General features: G+C 42.4%; 1 protein-coding gene across 2 annotated transcripts in view; it reads left to right on the forward strand.

The window, feature by feature from the left end:
- Positions 1-4,474: 4,474 nt before the first annotated feature.
- LOC120548100 (TBC1 domain family member 12-like) overlaps positions 4,475-25,612 on the forward strand; it is a 35,054-nt gene continuing 13,916 nt past the window's right edge. For both annotated transcript variants that reach the window (XM_039784107.1, XM_039784106.1), the window contains exons 1-2: positions 4,475-6,235; positions 19,679-19,814. In XM_039784107.1, the coding sequence (XP_039640041.1) occupies positions 4,809-6,235; positions 19,679-19,814 (1,563 nt within the window). In that variant the 5' untranslated portion in view covers positions 4,475-4,808. The remainder of the gene's footprint in view (positions 6,236-19,678; positions 19,815-25,612) is intronic.

The following is a 25,612-nucleotide window of genomic DNA, read 5'->3' on the forward strand; positions in this document are numbered from 1 at the left end:
AGACGGAGCCGTTGCTGTCCATCCTGATTCAGATTCACAGTGTGAAGCTGCACGGGTCCCAAACTCAGAGGCAGTAATGAGGAAGCAACTGAGCCGGGAACCTTTAAAGGGTGTAGTAGCACGTAAACACACCTGCAGGGAAATGTGTGTGTGCCTGTGTATGTATGTGTTTGTGTGTGTGTTTGTGTATGCATGTGTGCCTGTTTGCGTGTGTGTATGTGTACAGTATGTGCCTGTGTATGTATGTACGTGTGCGTGTGTATGTATCAAGGTTATAATCGTTAACGAAAACGAACGAAATAACGAAAACTAGGTGGGAAAAAACATTGTTGTTAACTGAAATAAAAATAATAAAAATAAAAACGAGGCATTACAAAAAAACAATAACTAAACTACAACTGTAATGTCTGTTTGCAAAACTAACTTAAATGAAATAAAATTATCGAGTAAATGTCCTTAGTTTTCGTCTTTGTCAATGTATTTCATAGAGCAAATATAACATTATATCTTTCAGAGTTGACATTTCGGAACATAGACCTGTTTTATTCAGTCAATGCCGTAGACATATATATACAGTATATATATATATATATATATATATATATATATATATATAATAGAGATAGAGAGAAGAGATGTGTCATCTTTTTTCAGCCCTTCTGAGTTTGCAGGTATGATTTTAATATAACATTATAGTCATTATGACCTTTAGAAAAAAAATTTTTGTGTGGAGGTGGGGTAGTGCACTATTAGGCCCCTGTGGGGCGGCCTAAGCTTTTGTCCTTAATGGCATTTTTCTCCCCTTACATTACTTTTACCTGTATACTGTAAGTAGTTTTGAAACCAGTACTTTTACACTTTTACTTGAGTAAAAAGCTTGAGTTGATACTTCAACTTCTACAGAAGTCTTTTCAAACCCTAGTATCTATACTTCTACTGGAGTAATGAATGGGAATACTTTTGACACCTCTGTGGGCCGGATGTCCGTCTTTGTGTCGGCGTTCTAGATAGATAGTCTTTATTGTCCCATAGGGGTAATCATTTCCACACATCTTCCTCTTTCCATAGCACAACATCACATATAGAACATATAACACATATACAAAACATCCCATTAAGACACCCATATAGACATATCAAATGTGCAAACTTTGCAAGGCAACTGAGGTGGTGGTTGCAGTATTATAGTTTGTTCAGCATTGTGATAGCGGTGGGGACAAAACTTTTTTTGAAATAGGCTTTAGTCCAGTTCAGTGCTCTGTATCTGCGGTACAGTATATCTACAGTTTATCTGTGGTAAGTAGAATAAAAAATGGTCTGTGTCAGCTGCTATGGTACGTGCTAGGCGTGTGATGGCTGTGTCATTCATGTGTGATAGGCTGGGTGTGGGGAGACTGATTATCTTAGAGGCTATGTGTGTGATTTTAGTGAGTTTGTTTTTGCAGGTGGCGGTTAGCATTGTGTAAAAACAGGGTGAGCAGTACGGCAGGGTGGGTTGGATAATGCTTTTGTATAGTAGGAGCAGGAGGTGTGGAGCAACAGAAAGGGCTTTCAGTTTGGTATGACATGTAGTCTTTGTTGTGCGCGTTTCTGGATGTTAGTGACATGTTCCTTAAAGTTGAGTTTATTGTCCATAATGAGTCCCAGATATGTGAAACTGCTGACCTGTTCAACTGGTTGGCCATAGATGTGGGTATGGTTCAGTCCAGGTGGTGATTTGGATGTGTAGATGACCAGCTCTTTTGTTTTATCTATGTTTAATTGAAGGTAATTGTCCTGACACCATTGGGAAAACTGTGAAATTGAGTCCTGGTACGCTGTGACAGAGTTGTTATTGTTGAGTAATCCAACTATGGCAGTGTCATCAGCATATTTATAGTAGGTAGTGATGGGTGAAGGGCTCTTGCAGTCGTTATTGTCGTTATATGGTCATATGGTCGTTATATGGTTAACTGCTCCTCAGATCTCTGCAGGGTAAATCCAGACAGCTAGCTAGACTATCTGTCCAATTGGAGTTTTCTGTTGCACGACTAAAACTACTTTTGAACGTACACGTGTTCCACCAAAATAAGTTCCTTCCTGAGACTTTTTGCTGCGGCTCTGTGTATCCGTCCGCCGCCCAAGACGATTGTGATTGGTTTAAAGAAATGCTAATAAACCAGAGCACGTTTTTCTACCATCCCCGAATGCTGTTTGAACTAGCCAGACCTTCCTTCGCAGCGCTGTGGAGGAAGGTCTGGCAATGCGAGACTACATTTTGTGTTATATCTATGGTCATTAATTGCATAGAGACCAACTTTTGACAGTCTGCATGAAGGCGTCTCCATGCATTCCTTGTGACACTGGCTGTGACGAACTGTGAAGAACCGCTGTAACTGTTGCCCAGTGTTACACTTCAGCTGATAAACGGCTGGTCGGAGCCAAAGAGAAAAAGAGTACACGTTTCATCGACATACACAACGCACAAGATAACACAACCGCTACACAAACAATCAATCACAAACAATTATTGAAGAAAATAATCAGATGAATCCATTATGGAAATGATGTGGCCTTGACCAACTGCCACTTTGCTCGTTTGAAAGCCATGATGTCTCTCTCTCTCTCATGGGTGGGCCAAATTCTCTGGGCGGGCAAAGCAGAGAAAGGGGAGGTAACCTTGCTCCTTATGACCTCATAAGGAGAAGATTCCTGATTGGTCCATCTGAGCTTTCATTTTCTCAAAGGCAGAGCAGGATACCCAGGGCTCGGTTTACACCTATCACCATTTCTAGCCACTGGGGGACCATAGGCAGGCTGGGGAATGCATATTAATGTTAAAAAACCTCATAAAGTGAAGTTTTCATGCCATGGGACCTTTAACTATTTAGATCGAAGTTATGGCAGGAGTTGTCATATAAGCCTTATTTTCCTTTCTCCACGGCACACTCGTTAAGAGTCTAATTAGCTAATTATCGACGTTAATATGTGATAACGCTGGTTTACATCACACTTTGTGTGTGCTTTGAGTGTTTATATGTTAAAGTTAACTTCTATAATATAGTGGAGGAGTTTATTGTGAAGTGAATTTCAGTTGCTGTGCTCTGTAGGCTATGTGCATTTAATTACCTCGTGATTTATGCAACGCTCCATGTCTGTATAGCCTATTTATAACATTGGTAACAGCTACAGCTAATATTTGTGCACTTTAAGTTTAAAGCTGCTAATTTTGTTTAGTTAGTAACTATATTTACCACTGTTGATTCCATACCATTCATGATTATTAGTATAGCTCCTTCATCATTGATATTATTATACTGCAGCTTAAATTGATATTCTTATTGTGTTTATCGTTGTTTCTTGTAGACCACAAACACAAACTCAAACTACCAAAGAAACTCAAATAAAGCTCTATTAACCAGACCTACTTCCTCTGGAGCCTCATTCTTTGACCGAAGTCAAGTCCATATCTGCCGCCTCAGCCAGGAGGTCACACCGTTCCGTTTCAGCGCACAAATAGAAATTGAAATTTTGAACGTATCAAACACTACATCTCCTGCATTTTGTGCCTTTTCTGCATGAAGTTATGGTGCAAATGTCTTTATTTATGTAAAGGAAATTGTTTACTGGCCAGTTGTGATTATCCCCACCTGTAAATTACGCCTTTGTCTGTACTTAACTACAGTTAACAACAGATGGATGTGTCTTGTATGTTTATGAGCTTTATGTATTTTAATGTCTCAATGTGTAGTGTTTGTTTTATGACTTTTTAAAAGCCCTTTTAGGGACGGGCATTGGAAACTAGCAACAGCTATAAATGCTGTGATGCTGTACACTGGAGATTTGTTCCACAAATGTCTATGTCATATTCAAATAAACATGAAATGAAAAATAAACCCTATCGGGACATTTCTTTCTACATCTCAGATGTAAAGATTGTACTTTTTTTTTTTTACTTCACAACTTTATCTGATAACTTTACTTACTAATTAATACTTTAGAAATTAAATATTTGCACAAAACAAATGACTATAAAAAGGACAGCTGAATAATGGATTTACAGAAATTTAATTGCCAACTATTTTGATAGATTAGCCTATAATGTACACAAAAATATAAATATTTGTTATCACAGGTGGGTATGTACATGCATATGTAGATGATATACCTCTTATTTATTTCTGTTACTTTCTATACTTCTCTCTTGTTTCTGTTGTCCTGCTGCAACAACTGAATTTCTCCGCTGGGGATCAATACAGATCTTATTTTACCTTTATGCTTTTAATACTTAAACTACATTTTCATGATTAAACTGACTGACTTCACTGAAGTCATATTTTCAATGCAGCAATTTACTTGAAAGGGATTTCTTTATTTCTTTATTTACGGGGTCAACAGGGGTCAGGGATCCCTGGTGCAGTGACACGCAGTGACCAGCAGGCGTCACCGTAAACTGTCAGCCAATCAAAACTCCGGGAGTGAGTTGGCCATGACGTCATTGTTGGGGTATTTTTTCAAGATGGCGCTGGTCCGTGGCCCGGGAATGCCGCTGATGCAGCCAGCTAAAACGTTCAGTGGATTTCAATAATCTGCTGCCCGGCGACGACGTTAACTACGCAAGAAAGAAGGAGCAGATATTGGTATTTTAAGACACCGGAAGGTAACATGTTCCACCCGGTGAGTGTCAGGTAACGTTGAGGGCTAAAATGGTAGCCCCTTCCTCCGAGAACAACAAAACCTGCTGCTGCTGCTGCCGAGCCGCCGGGCAGGAGGACTCGTTACAGGATTCTGTGCCCGGGGCCGAGGCTCTTTCGACGGACTGACTCGTCATGGAAACGACGAAAGAGAACGGAGGGTCGTCTGCGGTTGACTTGAACGAGAACGAAGAGGAAGGAGGAGGAGGTAATACATCTTACATCGCGTTCAAAGACCCCAGCAGCACAGCGCTGCTATCCGGTGTCAGCGGGGGTCAGGAAGCTGGGAAGGGTCATACATACGTGACCGGTAACGGGAGGAATGTAAACAGAGACGCCACGGTGCAGCCGCCCCCGCAAAACAGGGAGATAATGCTGGATTTGGTCGCGGCGGAGGAGGAGTATCTCCCCGGGCAGTTGACTGGCAGCAGTGTGATTTCGGGGGTTTGCGGCGACCTGAACGGATTTACTGAGTCATTCGGTCAGGAGGAGCCGACGGTGGTCGGACTGGGGGGAGGAGGAGGACTCGGCCTCGCAGGGACTACAGTGGCTTCCTGTCCAGCTGTGCTCGGGGGTCCGGTTTCAGCAGAGATGCAGCAGCACCCTGCAGGGGAAAGCGAAGTGGAAACCCCTGATTCCGACGAAGTTATTCCGGGAGAAGAGACAACCAGCGGTGGCTGCACCGGGACTTCTCTCCCCCTTGATCGGCTGCCATTCACAGGGAAGCACCAGCGGAACTGCGCATGCCCCACAGCGTCCCCCCACTGTCCAGATGTAAACATGCCCAACGGGGATGTTGACAGGCCGGAGTACTGCGGTCCTGGAGCGGATATCGCTTTCTGTAAACAGACCGTGTTTTCCAGTCCGGGGCTTCTGGGCCAGAGACTCGGTTTATGCGACGTGGACTGCGAGGAAGTGAGAGTTGCCAACGGTGGTTTACACATCGTGACCGCCGCCAGAGCAACATGTGACTGGCCCGACTCAGACTATTCCCCAGAAAACAACTCAGACATACATTTCGACCTGGAGGCTAAGCAGGAAAACGGGGCCGGGTCGGGATTTTATCTGAGGAGCCAAAGCGACTTCAGCGGGACATTGTTCTCTCAGTACCCGGGGGAGGATGCGCCACATGCGGCAGAGCTCCCTCTCTCCGCCCCGGTCCCATCCGAGGACTCCCCCACCCCGGGATCAAGTGCCAAACTCCCCTCACCCCGCACGCACGCAACCCTCTCCAACGTGAACGGCGACAGCCCGCTCTCTGAACCCAACATCAGGGATGATGATGATGATGAGGATTTCAGTGAGCTCAGTTTACCCGTCAGGCCGTCAAGTTTAAGGACTAACCCCAACCTTGTGGTGTCCCTCAGCTGTGATGCCACCCCGTTGTCTCCCGACGGGGATGGGGGCTTTTATTTTGGAGACGAGGAGGACTTTCGGAACGTTTTGGAAGCGGGTCGCAGGCAGAGCGCCCCGGACCATCTGCCGGACCGGAGCGAACAGACCCACAGCTCGGACACCAAGCTGATGCCAAAGAGGTTCGGCCTCGCTGATTTCTTCACCAGGTAAACTGAAGTGTGCTCTCTCCCTCTCTCACACACACACACACACACACACACACACACACACACACACACACACACACACACACACACACACGTCAACACGCAGTTCACTGATGTGGGTACAAATTAGAAAAGCCCCAAAGCTATGACTGCCAGCAGAGCAAACAACCACAACTTTAACCCAAACATACTCTCCGTACCTGATTTATTTGACCATTTGAGGACCTGTCCTCATGCACTTTAGACTGCTCATGCATTCAACTGGAAAAACTATACACCTTTTATATCAAATATGTTATTGTTGTGGGACTCCTTGTCCCTGCAGTCACTGCCACCGTGCAGCATCCCTCATATTCTGCTGCTTGATGTATTTCCCCATAAACAGGGATGTAAACAATCAAACTACAGGACAGGGTAGGGTTAAGTTACCTCAAGCTCGAACTGGAAGAATTTAAGCCTTTTTTTTGGCCTCGTATTTCCAGCTCCCATCTCAACTAGCCACCAGAAAAAAACCTCCATCTGGTCCGGACGTCATGGCATTTTTGTTCAGCAACTGGACAGCTTTTGCTAACGTGACAAATTGAATTTATTTGGAGATATTTGTGGTTTAACTGTTCCTTGTTTTGGTCAGTGTTGCGCTCGGTCCAAAATAGAAGAAGAGATCACGATGATGGGGGGTTTGGGGGGGGCAGATAGATGGTAATATTTGAACTTATTCCACATAGGCTACCAATTTCACCTCGGTTAATGGGTGACTGACTGTAGTACACACCTGCTTTCCTCACTAAACTTTATTTTTGTTCCGGTTAGGTTGGAGAAGAGATGGAGGTTTTAGCTGATTTGGAAAAAGGGAGAGAGACGTTTACAAGCACTGGGGATTTCCTGTTCCAGTTAAACGCAGCTCTTTATACTCTTAAAAAGAGAGACTTGTGGATATAACCCAGACCATGACTGTGTTTGTATGTTGTTTGATAAATGACCTCCATGACAGTGTAGATACCTGCATTTTAAAGAGTAACATTCACTACCGGGAGGCAGCGGTGGGAATGATCTCATTTTAAAACCCTTTGGTTCGATTGTTTTGGAATCTTCTGTGCTTCCAAACTGTGTTTAGAAAGATGTCAGCAGCTACTTAAGTCATTTCATTTGATTATTGCCAGTAAGACAACGTTCAGCGTGCCAACATTTAAATGTGACGTTACTCTCCAATCAGAGCCCGTTTCCATCAGTATACGAATACACAAATGCAATCGGAGAAAAGAGCCTTAAAGAGAAACTACCAGCAAAAACACAAATATTTATTGGAGCATGAAAAGGACTGATTAACAACCACTACTTACTCTCATTGGTTTTCTTCTCTGCACATTTGTTGATTTTGTTCTCATCAGAAGCTTTTTGCGATCATGGATACTTTCAGCTGTTTATATATATGTTGTTTGACAGTTGTTTAGCAGCTAAGAGATCTAACTGTGATTATTTTGTCCTTTCTTATCCCTCACACCAGAAATGGAAGCAAGTCTCTCTTTTCCAAAATTGGGAATAATCAGATTACTTCATGCGCTGTTCCTTTTTTTTCCCCAACATGAAGTACGGCTGCACAATATATTGTTTTTTTATCGTCATCGCAACATCAACTGGCGCAATATACACATTGCGAAAGGCTGCGACACATTGCAATGACACAAACAGATTTTTTTTATTTAGTTGAAAGACAATAGCAGTAGAAAACTGCACATTAAAATGTCATTCTTTTTTAGTGGTGCCATTTATATTCAGTATAATGTTTAAATATGTTCAATAAAAGAACGTTGTAAATGATTTACTTGTATTTGTTTTAGATTCAACAATGATTTGTTATATTTTAGCAGAATACTGAAAGCAGCAGAACTGAGTTCACTTTAATATCTGTTTATTTATCTGTTTTAAATTGGGAATAATCAGATGACTTCATGCACTGTCCTTTTTTTTTTTTTCTCAACATGAGCCTGCAAAACTTTGCTTCCATAGCAATATTTCTTAGTTTCTAAGTCTCCGACAAGAGAAGGTAGAGATACTGTGGGTTAATTCCATATTTAAAGGTCCCATGGCATGAAAATGTCACTTTAAGAGTTTTTTTTTAACATTAATATGCGTTCCCCCAGCCTGCCTATGGTCCCCCAGTGGCTCGAAATGGTGATAGGTGTAAACCGAGCCCTGGGTATCCTGCTCTGCCTTTGAGAAAATGAAAGCTCAGATGGGCCAATCAGGAATCTTCTCCTTATGAGGTCATAAGGAGAAAGGTTACCTCCTCTTTCTTTGCTTTGCCCGCCCAGAGAATTTGGGCCACCCATGAGAGAGAGAGAGACATCATGGCTTTCAAACGAGCAAAGTGGCAGTTGGTTGGCTGTAATTCTGCACCAAGGCTGAATTTCGGAAAAAGACTTCGGATACAATATTAGGGGACCACTAAGGTCTATATAAAAGAGACTTCAGATACAGTATTAGGGGACCACTAAGGTCTATATAAAAGAGACTTCAGATACAGTATTAGGGGACCACTAAGGTCTATATAAAAGAGACTTCAGATACAGTATTAGGGGACCACTAAGGCCTATATAAAAGAGACTTCAGATACAGTATTAGGGGACCACTAAGGTCTATATAAAAGAGACTTCAGATACAGTATTAGGGGACCACTAAGGCCTATATAAAAGAGACTTCAGATACAGTATTAGGGGACCACTAAGGTCTATATAAAAGCATCCAAAGAGCACCATGTCATGGGACCTTTTTAATATTCGTATCTGTTCTCATAGAGGGATTAAAGAGGATGTTAGCCGCCCGAGCGACTTGACCATTTGACACACATTAGCTTCTTTCATAGCCTCTCAGAGCTGCATTCTGCGGCCTATAGCTGTGTAATAGCATGCGACTTGCATGCTAATCGTGCCCCAGTTGAGTGTGTGTGTGTGCACTAAGTGATACAGCAGGGCTCAGTGAGCATTGACTCATCGCAGCCTCTTTCCTCAGGCCTTTAGCCCACATTCACTGCTCCCTCTGCTTTCTATTTCCAAGGCCGAGTAGTCACTCCGTTTAACCTCTGCCCAGCTGCCGAGCTGCAGCAGCAGAGATGTAGCGGCTCTGCCCCCGTCAGGCGTGAACACGTTTGCGTTATCTCAGGCTCCATCTGCACTTAGGGGCGTAACGATACATAGATCTGAATATCGACATATCGATTCAGTGATCCACGATCCAATATTATCGATGCAAAGTGGAAATATCAATACATATCGTCTGTAAGATGCCCCCTTTTTTTAGATTCCCACTTTATATTTACTATTTTCATTAAAAAGAGTAGTTTGTTTTTTATTTAGGTAGGTCTGAAAGAGCTTAGTAATAACACTGTTAAATCGTAATTTAGAGACTTTAAGATATCAGCAAATATCGTATCGTTGTCCAAAGAATCAATATATCGTATTGTGATAAAACGTGGGATTTACATCCCTATCTACACTTAGGGTTGCAAAGGGGCGGAAGTTTTTCGGTATATTTCTGGAAACTTTCCATCGAAAGTTAAGCTGGGGAATTCTGGAAACATTCCAATTTGGAAACTTCCATGGGAATTAATGGAAATTATGGGAACTAATGGGAAATTATGGGAATTAACTGGAAATGTTGAAGTATTACACATTATTATTATTATATTATATTTCCCCAAACAATAGGTTATCCTAAAACAACCTAGAAAGTAAATACATTAAGGACAGATTGTCTAACACAGCTATAGTTGCCACAAGTTCTTCTACAACACCTTTACCTCCTTATCAGTACGTGATTGTGACTCCTATCTTACACCCAGCGCAGCGCGAAGCCCGGCGCAAGTGTCTTTGCTAGTTTAAGACCGACCCAGTTGTCCAGCGCCCACGTAGTTTAAATAGCAAATGCACCTGCGCCCACCTGTGGCCCATGGTCTTACAGGGAGGTGTGTTCAGGTGCATTCTGGGCGTGCTGGTCTTACAGGGAGGTGTGTTCAGGTGCATTCTGGGCGTGCTGGTCTTACAGGGAGGTGTGTTCAGGTGCATTCTGGGCGTGCTGGTCTTACAGGGAGGTGTGTTCAGGTGCATTCTGGGCGTGCTGGTCTTACAGGGAGGTGTAATCAGGTGCATTCTGGGTGTATTGCTATCTTGAGGCAGCGGGAAGTAATCGATCGCGCCATTGACCAACAAAAACCTGGTCTAAAGTCAATAACGCAGCATTTCGTTGTTATTTTAACAGAGCATTAGTAAAATGCTCCTAGGCTCGTACACAGCGCGTGCACACTATGCTTGTTACACACACAGGGACGCACAGCAGCACACACACATGCAGAAGATTACATATAAAAATATTACGGTGCAAATCCTCCATCATAACAGCAAACCAATCTCTGATTGGTTTAGGTGTAGGTGTAGCAGATTCAGACCGACGCACCACGAAGCACACGGAGCCTTTTCAAAGAAATCCGAATAGAGTCGAGCAGGTTTGTCGAGATGGAAGCGGCAGGCAGATCGGCTGATAGCTGGCTTTTTGTTTTAAACCTTAGGAGGGAGGGAGAGTTCCGGCTGCTTTTACAGCCACGTCTCTGCTACTGTGTGTACATCCGGGCCAAACACTAGAATGCCGTCTTAGCAAACATGACCACAAGAAGCCCAGAAAAAAAAAGCACTTACATGCTAGATTTTGGCTCAAAAAATGACATTATAAAAAGTGAATTTCTAAGCTCCCATATCATGCTCATTACCAGGTTCATACTTGTATTTTAGGCTTCTACTAGAAAATGTTTTCATGCGTTAATGTTCAAGAAACACATTGGCTGTGTCTCAAAGCGCCTACTTGCATACTTCAAACACTTAGTTTTAAGTATGGCGCTTTTCCATTACATTGTACCTGCTCGACTCGCCTCGACTCTACTCGCCTTTTTTGGTTTTCCATTATGAAAAAAAGTACCTGGTACCTGCTAACAGGTACTTTTTTTTAGTACCACCTCAGTCGAGGTTCCAAGCGAGCTGGGTGAGCGAAAGAGGTAGGCGTGAAAACCTGCAGGCTGCTGATTGGTCAGAAAGAATCGTCACTGATCGCTGCATTGCTACGCGAGACAGCATTTTTAAATAGTTTAGCCAGCGGGTGTTTTTTGCTGCCCGGAGGCGCCCGCAGAGCTTTCTCCGTAGCATACAAGTGGCCTGATGTTTATACTTGTGCACTGGTGTGTGATGTGTGCACTGGTGTGTGATGTGTGTGTGTGTTTTGTTTTGGTGGCTGGTGAAGCGAGCGAGGGAAAGTGCGTGATTATCTAAAGTCATATGTATGTGAGAGAAACTAAGTGTCAGTCTGTTTTTTGCCACGGTGGGAAATCTGGAGCAGGAAATGTTAACTATCTCTTTGATATCATGTTGTTTACGGAGACGGAGAACCAGGAAATGAGTCGGGGAAAAGCAACGCTACTAAGCAACGCCCATGGCGGTCGCTATGACGACCAGCCACGCTGAGGCAGTATTAAAATCTGCAATGGAAAAAGGAACCACAGCGCATCGAGGCGAGTCGAGCAGGTACCATGTAATGGAAAAACGCCATTAGTGTAGATAACGCAAAAAGTCAGTGCACTGAAAGTACCCGGATGAACCCCTAAAAACTGTCAAAAAGTTCAGTGTGGAACGATGGACCCTGCGCGCACTAAACGGGCGCCATCTTGACTACGACGGAAGGGGAGGGACCAGGGACGTCGACCGGCAGCTGATTGGACGAACGCGTCACGTGGGTCTGGCTTCTGCCGGATTTCACAACAGAGCATAATGGCGGCTCGTTCAGAATACGATCTGGTATTTTACGAAAATAGTTAACCAAAACGTGTTTCTGAAAACATTTTAAGCAAGAAATAGGCCGTGCAGTTGCTGAATCTGTCTTCATTTCAGATCAGCAAAGGTCAGTTTAAGAGATTTTCCGACCGCTCGTCCTTTCCGGTAAGTGTTTTAACATTAGTGGTCCGTTTGGGACGACACTAACCATCCAAAGTGGGCCCTACGGCAGGAAGTGGTCAGTGCACATTAGCGGTATGCTGACAGAAGTGTGCGGTTTGAGACACAGCCATTGTTTTTTATGGTACTGTCTGTCTGAATAAGCTGTATTAACGCTCTGTTTAAAATGCTCTGTCGGTCTCTTTAAGGCCCCCCTCCCGAAATGGCCTAGTCTGCTCTGATTGGTCGGCATTTCTGGGTCTTTTGCATCTTTGCTCTTGGATGATCTGCACCGTCACTGCAGCCGGGGAATGACCGTAACCATAGACTGTGTAATATTAACGGACAGCGCATGTGTGACGTCAGCCATTGGTTAGTGGAGATCTGCTATCCATCGTTGTGTGACGATTTTAGACGAGAGGGAGGAGCTGCTTACACTCTACGTTAAGTAACGTTACACACTTTCACTGGCAATCACATCATAGCCACGCCCTAAAACACCCCCTGCTTTATCGGCGATTTTAAAATCGAGACCATAATTCAAAAAATGAACATCATTCTGTATTGCAGAAGACTTAAAAGTAGCGATTGAGACCATAAACTCATTATAAAAATGGTTACTGAAGTAATAAGTCAAGTGACTTCCACAGAAACCGAACTACTTTTGCAACCGCATGTGTCGCCCCCTGCAGGAATTCAGACAGAATGCAGCTTTAAGGCACTTCGCCGAAATGGATGCTTTGTCCACTAATATTATACAGTCTGACTGTAACGGCACTACTTATATATTTCTACCTAGTGTAGCTGTTAACATCCCAGCTGTACAGAAGGCTCGTTTAAAGGCACAGCTGTAACAGGATGTTGTAATCCGACCTACAGGAATAACAACTCTTGAATCGACATAACTCTTCGTTTACTTTAACCGCCGCAGCTTTTGTGTCTATTGAAAATTGCGCTATTAATGAGTGAAATAACTAACGGGCGCCTCCTAAACACGGCTAACATTAAATCAGACTGAATATTGAAGTAAATTGCATGTCATTCTTTTTTGTCACGCTAGCACAACACCGGTCAAAACAGCGTAAATGAGGCCGACATTAAATTGCAAAACTATTTTAGATACTGCGCAGCTGAAAGATGGAAAAGTTTGTCTGCAACAGAGTTGTCTTTTAGTAGTTTCTTATATCTTGTGTCATATTGCGTGCTCCAAGAAAGGCTTCAGTTTTTAATTAGATTGTACAGTTTCTCATAATGCCTTTTACTTGGGTTGACCTCTTCATCCCGTGCCACTTAGAGTTCAAACGCTGGAGAACAATGTAAATATTTGCTCGCCAACATTACAAGTTATGTACAGAGAAGTGAGTGGAACTGCACCCTGACAGCATTCCTGAGAAAGACGTACGAGGAAGTGAAAAGAGAATACGGAGAATTCTTTCTATTTGATTAGCGCAGCAGTGAAATCATGTGTGATTGGCGGGCGCAGCAACATTTCTGTTTGTCAAATCTCCGTTTGGAGCCTCAGCAGCTGGCTCGGAGGTCACGGCGTCTCAGAGGAAATCCAGACAGGCGGGGAGAAAACCCCCCCAGCCCTGCTGGAAAAAGTCCACGCTGGCTGTTTGCTGCACAGCGCTGAGGGTCAGTGGCAGAGACAGCCAAATACAATCTGCTGCTTCATTTCAACTCCCAGCTATCGTAGCCTGAAGCGGTTTCCCAAAACAAAACGTTCACCTTTTTCACTCCCAGCGTTTGTCTCTTGTTGCATTAACATTTCTCAGAGTTTAGGAGTCAAGGTCTCAAAGGGACAGTTCACCCCTAAATCAAAAATACACAGATTTCCTCTTACCTGTAGTGCTATTTATTTACATATTTAGCAGCACAAGACAGGTGAGGGACATGAAAAAGTCTACAAAGACTACATCATGTGGTAGAAGATAATACATGTGTATACAACTTAGACACTAAAACTATGGACAAGACAAAGAAGAGAATTGCATTTTGTGTGTGTGTGTGTCTGTGTGTGTGTGTGTCTGTGTGTCTGTGTGTGTGTGTGTCTGTGTGTCTGTGTGTGTGTGTGTGCGTGCGTGTGTGCGTGTGTAGGGCTCAGTATCGGCAAAGAATTCCCGAATCGATTTGATTCCATTTCACATGGTTCGCAATTGGATTATATTTCCGATTCGACGTCAGTCAGGTGAGGGACATTTCACTAACAATACCAGTTTAGCTTCGGATATAAAAGATGTAGAACTTAAGCTTTAAAATTGTACAAATGAAGAAGCAACCCTGAAATATTATTATTTTATAATTCACAAGGTTACTGTTTACATTTAGAACTGACTGGGTTGGGTTATATACATCCACGGTGAAAAGTCATATGTTAAAAGATCGATGTCGGGATCTGAAGGGCCAGAAAATCAACGTGACATCATGACTTTGCGTAAACATACACGCCCACTTTCTATTATCTGTTATCTGTACGCATTTTGAGCTATCCGCCACTTTCTGCAAGTGGCGTATTATCGCGTAGTGGCGTGTTATCTGTACGCATTTTGAGCGCTGTATACAGAGGACGGTTGGGTTTAGGAGAAGAAGAACCGGTTCCCCGGCCCCCTGGGTGAAAGTCCTGTGTTTGACCCATCCTCCACCCCCCCGCCCAACCTCCCTACGCAGACTTTCGCCCTTTCATACTACTCGCTACGGCGTCAGCAATCGCAAGGCCATGTAAGTTAAATAGGAAAAGTATTAAGGCAAATTTCACAGTTGTTTTTATTTACTGTTGATTTATTAAACTTTTAACGTTTTTTTAAGTTCAGTAATTGCAACATCTTTCCAGAACTCAACGAGTAATCGTGTTAAATTATCGTGATTTCAATACTGACCAAAATAATCGTGATTATATTTTTTTCCATAATCGAGCAGCCCTAACAACAATACGAGTTTACACTACTTAAAGCCGGTGGTGTGCAACATTAAAACCTGCCGGTTTACGCCACTCTTCTTCTCTTTAGCCTTTCTTTATTTTAGGCTTTGTGTGGTGCAGCTCCGTGCTGCCTTCATGGGAACGGGACGTCAGAGCGTCATCTTATATAAAGTCCTTACTGCAGCGTTATGAAATCGGTCTTGTCGTGAACTTTCTAGTCTATGTTAAACGTTAACATCATTGATCTTTTGATAACAACAGTAGGACTAATAACAATAATAATGATCATAACAATAATAGGACCTAAATAATTAATATTCAGGGAAATTAGGCTACATCTTATTTGATGGGGGTGGGGAGGGGCAGTAAGGAACCTGGATAACGGTGTTGATAAACACGCTAAAAAAGCGCATATGCGTCTTGATAGCTCGCCAAGAATGGCATACGAATTGGCGTGTCATACGTACGCCACTTCACGACATCAGTCTGAGAAAATAAAAATGTATGAAACCCACCAGCAATGTCTCTGTCCAAATGTTCTGACAGCAACCTGTTTCTGGTTTGTCCTCCCTAATTACGTTTTGTTCCATTTCCATTAATTTTACACACACACACACACACACACACACACACACACACACACACACACACACACACACACACACACACACACACACACACACACACACACACACACACATACACACACACGCTTCGTGCTTGGGAATTACATTAGCTGTAATCACCTCCGTGGTTAATTATTTACACACACACACACAGCCGGTGCACTCCACTTGGGGAGTTAGGTTAGATGCTATCCCACACACGCTCACACCGTGTCTAACACGTTACATCTTACGGCCTCGTTTCTTATTGCTTTGCTGAACAAAACCAGAGCGCCGGTGGCCTCTTCCATTTTAAATGAGCAGCTCCAGGTTTGTGACAGCGCCAGGAAACAAGGCTGCTTCTGATCCCAGGAGCCGCTTGATGTTCCAGACACAAAGGGAAACGTTGGCTTTCCCCTGCTGGGACTATGACCTGTTGCGTCGGATCTACTAACACTGCGAGCGGCTCTCTTTTTTTTCTTCTTCTTTTCCAAAAGGCTGAGACATCTATTTACTGTGTTTTCAGCATTTCTCCACATTGGTCTGGCTGATACTGTAGCAGGTTCACTGTTCAATACTCTGTGGTTTTCAGATTCCTCTCCCTTTTTTAGGCTTCCCACTAGAGCGCCAACGATTTGTTGACAAATCCCTTAGTCCAGCTGTTCTCAACCTTTTTGGGACCAGCGCCCCCCCCCGTATCCATTATCCAGGTCCCTTACTGCCCCTCCCCACCCCCATCAAATAAGATGTAGCCTAATTTCCCTGAATATTAATGATTAGGTCCTATTATTGTTATGATCATTATTATTGTTATTAGTCCTACTGTTGTTATCAAAAGATCAATGATGTTAACGTTTAACATAGACTAGAAAGTTCACGACAAGACCGATTTCATAACGCTGCAGTACGGACTTTATATAAGATGACGCTCTGACGTCCCGTTCCCATGAAGGCAGCACGGAGCTGCACCACACAAAGCCTAATATAAAGAAGAAGAGTGGCGTAAACCGGCAGGTTTTAATGTTGCACACCACCGGCTTTAAGTAGTGTAAACTCGTATTGTTGTTAGGGCTGCTCGATTATGGAAAAAAATATAATCACGATTATTTTGGTCAGTATTGAAATCACGATAATTTAACACGATTACTCGTTGAGTTCTGGAAAGATGTTGCAATTATTGAACTTAAAAAAACAGTGGAAAAAGTTAAATAAATCAACAGTAAATAAACACAACTGTGAAATTTGCCTTAATACTTTTCCTATTTACACTATATTTTTTTTCATTCAGAACACAAGAGAAAATAAGAGTTTACTGCAAAACGTAATGAGCTAAATAATTGTTTTTCTCGATTATTCTGTTTTTGTGATCATTGGGAGACGAAATCATAATCACAAATTAAATTTTGATTAATTGCACAGCCCTAATTGTTGTGAACCTTTGGTGTAAACTCGCCTTAAAACAAACGCCCCCCGAAGGCACCTCAACGCCCCCCTTTTCCACAATATTGCTTCCATAGAATGACTCCGAAGCTGTAAATTAATCTAACTAACCTGCATAGGTCCCCCTTAACGTAGAGTAGGACTGCGTTTATATAAAGGGCAGCTCCCTCCAGTTGGTCATACCCGACTGGATAGGCAGAAAGAAAAAGAAAAAATAACTTCCTCTTTTCTATTTCTGATGTGTCGTTTCACTTGTTGCACAACAACTGTAACAGCGCTGTGCTGTACAGTTCCACTACATCTCCCACGGAAATATTGTGCTTATTATATCGCTGCATTCATCTCACATCTTCAGGTACTTTCCAAAGCAGTTTTTCTCAAAAGGCTCTCATCCGTCTTTTAAACAATTTAGATCTTGGTGTCCACATATGTGTGCAAAACAAAAAAATTGTGGCATTAAAAAAAGTGCAAGCTTGTAAGAAAAAAGGCGACAATTATTAAGTTGTTTTTATTTGATTAATTGATTAGTTGTCAACTGTAAAAAGTAATCCGTTTTAATCATTTTTTTTTTTTTGTATTAAAGAAGTCATAATTCTTTGATTCCAGCGTGTTAAATATGAATATTGTTCTAGTTTCTTCTCTCCTCTGTGACAGTAAACCGAATATGTTTGAGTTGGGGGACGAAACGAGACATTTGAGGGAACAACTAATGGACAAATCGAGAAAATAATCGACAGATTAATCGACATTCGACAATAAAAGTAATCGTTAGTTGCGGCCCTAGAAACCTGCCCACAAATAAACCCTAAAATTAAATGATATGGCACATTCATATACATTCAATTCCCTAAACTCTTACTGTGATATGAACTGGTCCAAGTTTGGGTTTTTAAAGAAAGCACTTGACTGGATAGTAACACAAACACTTGAGAGTGAAGAAAGTGTAGCCTGCAGCGAGAGGAGGAATAATATTTACTTGGCTGGCTGTGTGTGTCCGTGTGTGTGTGTGTGTGTATGTGTGTGTGTGTGTGTGTGTCTGTGTGTTCGTGTCTGTGTGTGTCCGTGTGTGTGTGGTTGTCTGTGTGTCTGTGTGTTCGTTTCTGTGTGTGTGTCTGTGTGTTCGTTTCTGTGTCCGTGTGTGTGTGTTCGTTTCTGTGTGTGTGTGTGTGTGTGTGTGTGTGTTCACTTCCCTCTTATAATTCCTCCCGTTTCTCTCTCTCCTTCCCTCTTTTCTCTTCCCGCCAGCTGACCAGCAAACTGTTGATCTGGCAGCTTTTCTTTCCCTCCAGCATCTTAAAAAAACTGCTGCAGCTGCACGACTGTGGTTAGAATGACGATGGGGGATTAATTCACTACATTACGTCTTCACTCTCTGTTTGTTTTTGAGGAAGTGAGTTTTTTTTCCGCAGCTTTTGCGTCTGACAATCAAGGACGTTACATTTCAGAGGCCACTTGGATGGTAATGAAATGCTCTGGTAATGCCAATATATTCACAGAATGGGAGTTTGTAAGAAAGGCTGACTGAGCAATAAGGAACATTTACAGAAGTTAATCGCAAGAGGGAAACCGCATATACAGTGCTCAGCATAAGTGAATAGATCCATTGCTGAAGTTGACTAACAGAATCATCTTTTGGAAATTGATCTTAATGCCTTAATTAAAAAAAATTGGAAAAATCCACCCTTTAAGGACATCAATTTTCTTTGTGAATGAATAATGTATCGTAAATACATAAATGTTTTTCCTTATATTACAGAGGCCCCTATGTTAAATTCCCATAGAGGCAGGCAGAGTTTTATTTTTAAAGGCCAGTTATTTCATGGATCCAGGATACTATGCATCCTGATAAAGTTCCCTTGGCCTTTGGAATTAAAATAGCCCCCCCCACATCATCACATACCCTTCACCATACCCCCACATCATCACATACCCTTCACCATACCCCCCACATCATCACATACCCTTCACCATACCCCCACATCATCACATACCCTTCACCATACCCCCACATCATCACATACCCTTCACCATACCTAGAGATTGGCATGGGGTACTTTCCATAAAATCATCTCTCAATGCAAATCATACCAGCTATTAGGCTAACTGAAATAAAACCATTTTAGATAGGGGTGTGTATACTTATGCCCCCTGTATTTTAAGGAAGGACATTATTTATTTACGATACATTATTCATTCACAAAGAAAATTGGTGTCCTTAAAGGGTGGATTTTTCCTCATTTTTTTTAATTAAGGCATTAAGATCAATTTCCAAAAGACGATTTTTTTTTCTTTTGTCAACTTTTATGGGTGCATTCACTTATGCTTCGCACTGTATATGTCATTTGAAGACTGTCCTCCCCCTGAAAAAAATTCGGAAAAAGCTTTAGAAACGCAGTGAAAAACATCAATAAAGAGCCAGTTCTCTCTCTCAGTGTAAGAATGTCGTTTTGTTAAAGTTCAGGACGGCAGGAATAATAATAAAACCTATTTTTTCTGTCTCTTTTTTTTTCAGGAGCCTGTTTTCTAGGAAACCCAAAGAGCCCAAGGCGTCGTCCCACAATGCAACAGGGTGGCGTCTGTTTGGCAAGACAGCAGCCAGAGAGGACGATCCAACTGCAGACCCCGATTCCACATTATCCACACAGCAGGTTGGCTCTTTAAACACACGCATCATCTCGTCCTGGGTGGAAACATGTTCAGGCTGTGAAGGCCAGTCGGTGGAAGTGTGAAAGAAGGAGGAGGTTTTTTTTATGCTTCAGTGTTGCTCTTTCAAATTTTGGGTGGATTTGAAATAGGGCTGGGCAATATATATCGATATTGTATCGATATCGTGATATGAGACTGGATATCGTCTTAGATTTTGGATATCGTAATATTGTGTGTAATAAGTGTTATCTGTCCCTTGTTTTAATGGCTGGATTACAGTAAAGTGATGTAATTTTTTTAACTTACCAGACTGTGCTTTTCTATTATTTGCCTTTACCCACTTAGTTATTATATACACATTAATGATGATTATTTATCAAAAATCTCATTGCGTAAATATGTTTTTGTAAGCACCAACTGCCAACCCTACAATTTCGCCGCAATATCGATATCGAGGTATTTGGTCAACAATATAGTGATATTATTTTTTTTTTCATATCGCCCAGCTCTAATTTGAAACTCTTCTGGTTGAATTATCAGAAACAGAAAAATGAGCATGTTGAGCATGCGTGGTATTCACGTTTAAGTGATGTTTTTCTACACGGTTGAAGATAAAATCCAGATGCTGCATTGCATTTCTGAAGTTAAAGGAACACGGCGACTTATCGGGACTTTGTCTTATTCACCGTATCCCCCAGAGTTAGATAAGTCCATACATAACCTTCTCATCTCCTGTAGTGTTACCCGTACACATGACACACAGTCGTTTTTAATCGTACACATATTGGGAACTATTTTGATAGTGAAGCACTGCTACTTCTGCTACTTGGGCGGAGTGATTTTAGGAGTAGCAGAAGTAGCAGTGCTTCGCCTTCTGAGAATATAGTTCCCAGTATGTATACGGTTAGAAGACGGCTGTGTGTCATGTGACCTTGTTATTTGTACAAGCTGTGACTATACAAATCACAACATGGAAATAGGAACATGTTGGCGTTATTTTGTCACTTATTGGGAGCAGTAGGCTAGATGGAGCAGGTTACCTCCAGGATCTGGGCTAAGCTAGGCTAGATGGAGCAGGTTACCTCCAGGATCTGGGCTAAGCTAGGCTAGATGGAGCAGGTTACCTCCAGGATCTGGGCTAAGCTAGGCTAGATGGAGCAGGTTACCTCCAGGATCTGGGCTAAGCTAGGCTAGCGGTGGGTGCGTCAGACAGTGTTAGATGAGAAGGGTATGGACTTGTCTAACTCTGGGGGATACGGGGAATAAGACAAAGTCCCGATAAGTCGGTGTGTTCCTTTTTAAAGCCTAGAAACGCAGCAAGTTATCAACCCTGTGAGGGGTTGGATTGGTTGGCTTGATGCTCCAGAGCCTTTCAGAGGCTAATGCTGTTAGCCTGCATCTGTTTACACACAACATGGTGCATTGAAGAGACTGTAAAATGGATTTACTGTGTGTGTATGTGAGTGTGTGTGTGTGTGTGGTGTGTGTGTGTGTGTGTGTGTGGTCTCTGGTTCCTGGTCCCTGGTTTCTGGTTGAATTTAATTAGGTGAGGATTGATTTTCATATCAGGCATCAGTGTGTGTCACAGCTGCTTCCAGACAATCCTTCGGATGGAGCTCTTCTTAGCACAATCCCATCTTGCTGAAGTAGCCTTGCTGAAGTCGACAGGACGTCCCCTACTTTCCCTATTCCAGCCCCGGGGTGGATGTCTGACCTTACTGCGTGCAGTGTGAGGGCAGAGGAGACTAAGAGCTAACAGCAAACCGCCTCTGACAAGTGTTGGCCTCTGCGCTCGCTCTGCTCGCATGATGGCAGCCAGAGTCCGATGACTCATCAGGAAAGGAGCCGGCCATATGTGGTTTGGACTATAGTTGGTTGACACGTCAGATACAAAACTGTAGAGGAGAAAAAGGAGTGGGTTGGCTGGCTTTGACAGTTTCCTTTGAATTCAGTTTGTGCAGCAACGCAGGAAATAGCTCTGAGGGATACACAGGGATTTCTGCCAAAATGATCATCCTAAATTGACTTATAGTTCTGCGTTGAATCGACGCTGTAGGTACACGTAGTTATGGACACTACGCCATGAACTGATGTGCACATCTCCAGAAATGTAACCTAGGGCAGCTTGATTATGGAAAAAAATATAATCACGATTATTTCACGTGATTACTCGTTGAATTATTGAACTTAAAAAACAGGGGAAAATGTTAAATAAATCAACAGTAAAAAAACACATACAGCTGTGAAATTTGCCTCAAGGCTTGTCCTATTTAAACTTTAGTTTTTCATTCAGAATACAAGAGAAAATAAGAGTTTTTCTCGATTATTCTGTTTTTGTGATCATTGGGAGCCAAAATCATAATCGCGATTACATTTCGATTAATTGCACAGCCCTAATGTAACCACACGTCGCGGTGAAGCGGAGCGCTCTGCGTAGAGCCTACGTATTTCTTTTCAAACGAATTTCTGCAGTTTGCTCACTTCTGCATCTTAATGTGACTCCTCTGCTAACGTCTATCTAATACACTTTAAAGACACTCTTTGAAAAACTACGATATTGCACTCAGGGATTTCCTGAGAATGTAACTGGCATTCTTGTTTTATTGTTGCCTTTTGTGTTCAGTTCAGTGTTGAGTTTGTGCAATAAAAGAACGTTGGAAATAAAAAAAAATAATTCAACAAGCAATTTGTTGTATTTTACACTGAAAGCAGCAGGAAAGCAAGAACTGAGTATACTTGAAGTGCTCATATTGTACTTTTTGGCTTTCCCCCTTTCCTTTATTGTGTTATAAATCTTTTTTTGTGCACGTTATAGGTTTACAAAGTGAAAAAGCCCAAAGTCCCCCCCAAAGGGACTTACCATCTCCAACAGAAAACACTGTTCACCAACTGCTCCAAACAGCTCTACTGTAGTCCAGCCTTTACTTCAGAGACACACGTGGTCACTTTGGAACACACGATATAATGCTCGCCTAGCTGCTAGCATGGCACGCCCTCATACTCTGCTTCTGACTGGCTAGTAGTCCTTACCTAGGTACTGTCAGGGCATGCCCTCATACTCTGCTTCTGACTGGCTAGTAGTCCTTACCTAGCTACTGTCAGGGCACGCCCTCATACTCTGCTTCTGACTGGCTAGTAGTCCTTACCTAGGTACTGTCAGGGCACGCCCTCATACTCTGCTTCTGACTGGCTAGTAGTCCTTACCTAGGTACTGTCAGGGCACGACCTCATACTCTGCTTCTGACTGGCTAGTAGTCCTTACCTAGGTACTGTCAGGGCACGCCCTCATACTCTGCTTCTGACTGGCTAGTAGTCCTTACCTAGGTAATGTCAGGGCACGTCCTCATACTCTGCTTCTGACTGGCTAGTAGTCCTTACGTGTGTGTGTGTGTGTGTGTGTGTGTGTCAAGAGTGACAGTGATTATCTTCAGAGCAAGTACCGACTCTAGAGTCCCAGTGAGAGAAACCAAAGTGCCTCCCCTGTTCTTTCTGACCACGGTGGGAAATCTGGAGCAGGAGAAGTTAACCCTCTGCCTGATATCATGTTGTCAACCAGGAAATGAGTTGGGGGTGAAATGCAACGCTACCAAGTGATGTGTATTTTTTGAGCGGAGCATCAAAGAGTATAGATGTAACAAGAGGCGAAACTCAATAGAACGTTGTGCTGCAGCTTGCAATGGAACATTCTGTTGAGTGCAGCTTTAGATGGAGATGTCCTAAACTGTTCAAATGTTGCAGATGTTCATTGTAAAAACTCTGTGGATGATACAGATCAGCTTTCACGATGCAGTTGCGTCACTTGAATGACTGCCTCAGTCGCATGATTTGACACATACATGACTTTGGCCCCAGTGAGACTGATGCCAAAGCAGCACCAGTTGAGTTTTTCCATCTTCGGAGTCAAAACGTGAACTTTGTCTCCCTCTGCTGGTGATGGCGACGCTCAGAAATCAGCGTATAAAAGGCTCGTTGTGTTGTTGACCCACAGCTGGCCCCGCTCCTGTGAATGGACCGTTTATTGTGCGTTGGTTTTTCGACCGTTAGACCTCAAATATATTCAAGTACACGCTCGCAGACGCAGACGGACACACACATTGGCATTCATTAAGCAGCTGAGATAGGCCACACAGACACGCACACACACACACACACACACACACACACACACACACACACACACACACACACACACACACACACACACACACACACACACACACACACACACACACACACACAGAGTCATCCACAGACGGAGATTTATTCAGAGTTTGTGCAGAGCTTTTCCTTAAACCAACCCTTCTCTTTGTGCTGAACAGAACTATTACTGTGTTTTTTTTTTTTTGTGTGTGTGTGTGTGTTTTGTGTTTTTTTGTGTTTTTGTGTTTTTGTGTTTTTGTGTGTTTTTTTTGTTTTTGTGTTTTTTTTTTTTTTTTTTGTGTGTTTTTTTGTTTGTGTGTGTGTGTGGTGTGTGTGTTTTTTTTTTTTGTTTTTTTTTGGGAAATAATTTTTTATTTAAATTGCACAGTGTTAGATTTGTGACAAAGAAATGTTAGTGAATGTAATATAATGGAATGTTAACAATGGACAGTATTTTTCCATCTTAGGGTTAGGGTTAATTCCCTTGAAAATCTCCGTACCAAAACACATCTGCAGTTGAAGTTTGCCCCACTTGTCGTGGAATTGTATATGTTTATAATTTAGAAAAATGGATTCTTTAAACTGTTTTCGTCCGTTTTGGCTTAAAAGTCCAGATTGAAAGTTCACTCTTGTTCTTGGAAACTGCAGTTGGCAAAAAAAATAAACCTCCCTACAAGATCCTTCGAGAGGCTGTTCTGGAAGACGTTCTTACTCAGGCAAATTTGAAAACTTCAAAATCGAATTTCCCAGGCCTGGAAAAGTCACAGAATTAGCAACATCCTTGAAAGTTTGGGAAAGGTTATGGAATTTTGTTGTTTTAATGAAATTAATTGTTACCGTAATCTTCCGTGGATAGCCATACAAGCTTCTTTTCTGTAGCTCTTGCCCTACCACGTACGTCTCTCCCTTCGTTTGTGCCAGCTAGCTTACATTATGTTTAAATAGAGTTTAAATCTGATATGTTTGAATCATGTCCGGTAAGGGTGCATTTAATATTTAATAGCTCTCTAATAAGGGTGTGCAAAAAAAATCGAATCGCGATTCAAGCTCTACCGATTCAAATCAATTCATAGAATTCCAAAAATCAATTCTTATTTTTTAATAAAATTCTTTTTTTTAAATGTTTTTAAATTTTTTTGTTTTTAAAATGTATGTTTACTGCAATCACAAGGGAAAAGTAACTACATTTACATACTGTGAATCTTTTTTTTTAATGAGAATCGTTTTTGAATCGAAAATCGGGTTTCCAATCGAATTGCGACATTTTCTGAATCCCGCCCCCCTACTCTCTACTGGCCGATACAAACTGCATCATGCTACGTTTCCACGTGGCCGGCTATTTTCATAAACGGACATTTCAACCTCTCAATTTTCAGAAATAACATCGTGCACAGCTGTCATTTTTCAGAGAAGTGTTCGTGCCCGTGTATATATGCCATCAATGCAGCCAAGAGCGCGCCAGACCTGTAGGTGGCGGTGTAAACGAGAAGCTCAAGCCCACGTTAGCCAATCAGAATCCCGAAAATAGCAGCAAAAGCAACCAATCACTTTCTCTCTCTCTCTCTATCTCTATCTCTCTCTCTATCTCTATCTCTATCTCTATCTCTCTCTCTCTCTCTCTCTCTCTCGGCTGCATAAACCTCCGTTTGTCTCAGTTTAC

Source organism: Perca fluviatilis, chromosome 19, assembly GCF_010015445.1.
Source record: "Perca fluviatilis chromosome 19, GENO_Pfluv_1.0, whole genome shotgun sequence".
NCBI lineage: Eukaryota > Metazoa > Chordata > Actinopteri > Perciformes > Percidae > Perca > Perca fluviatilis.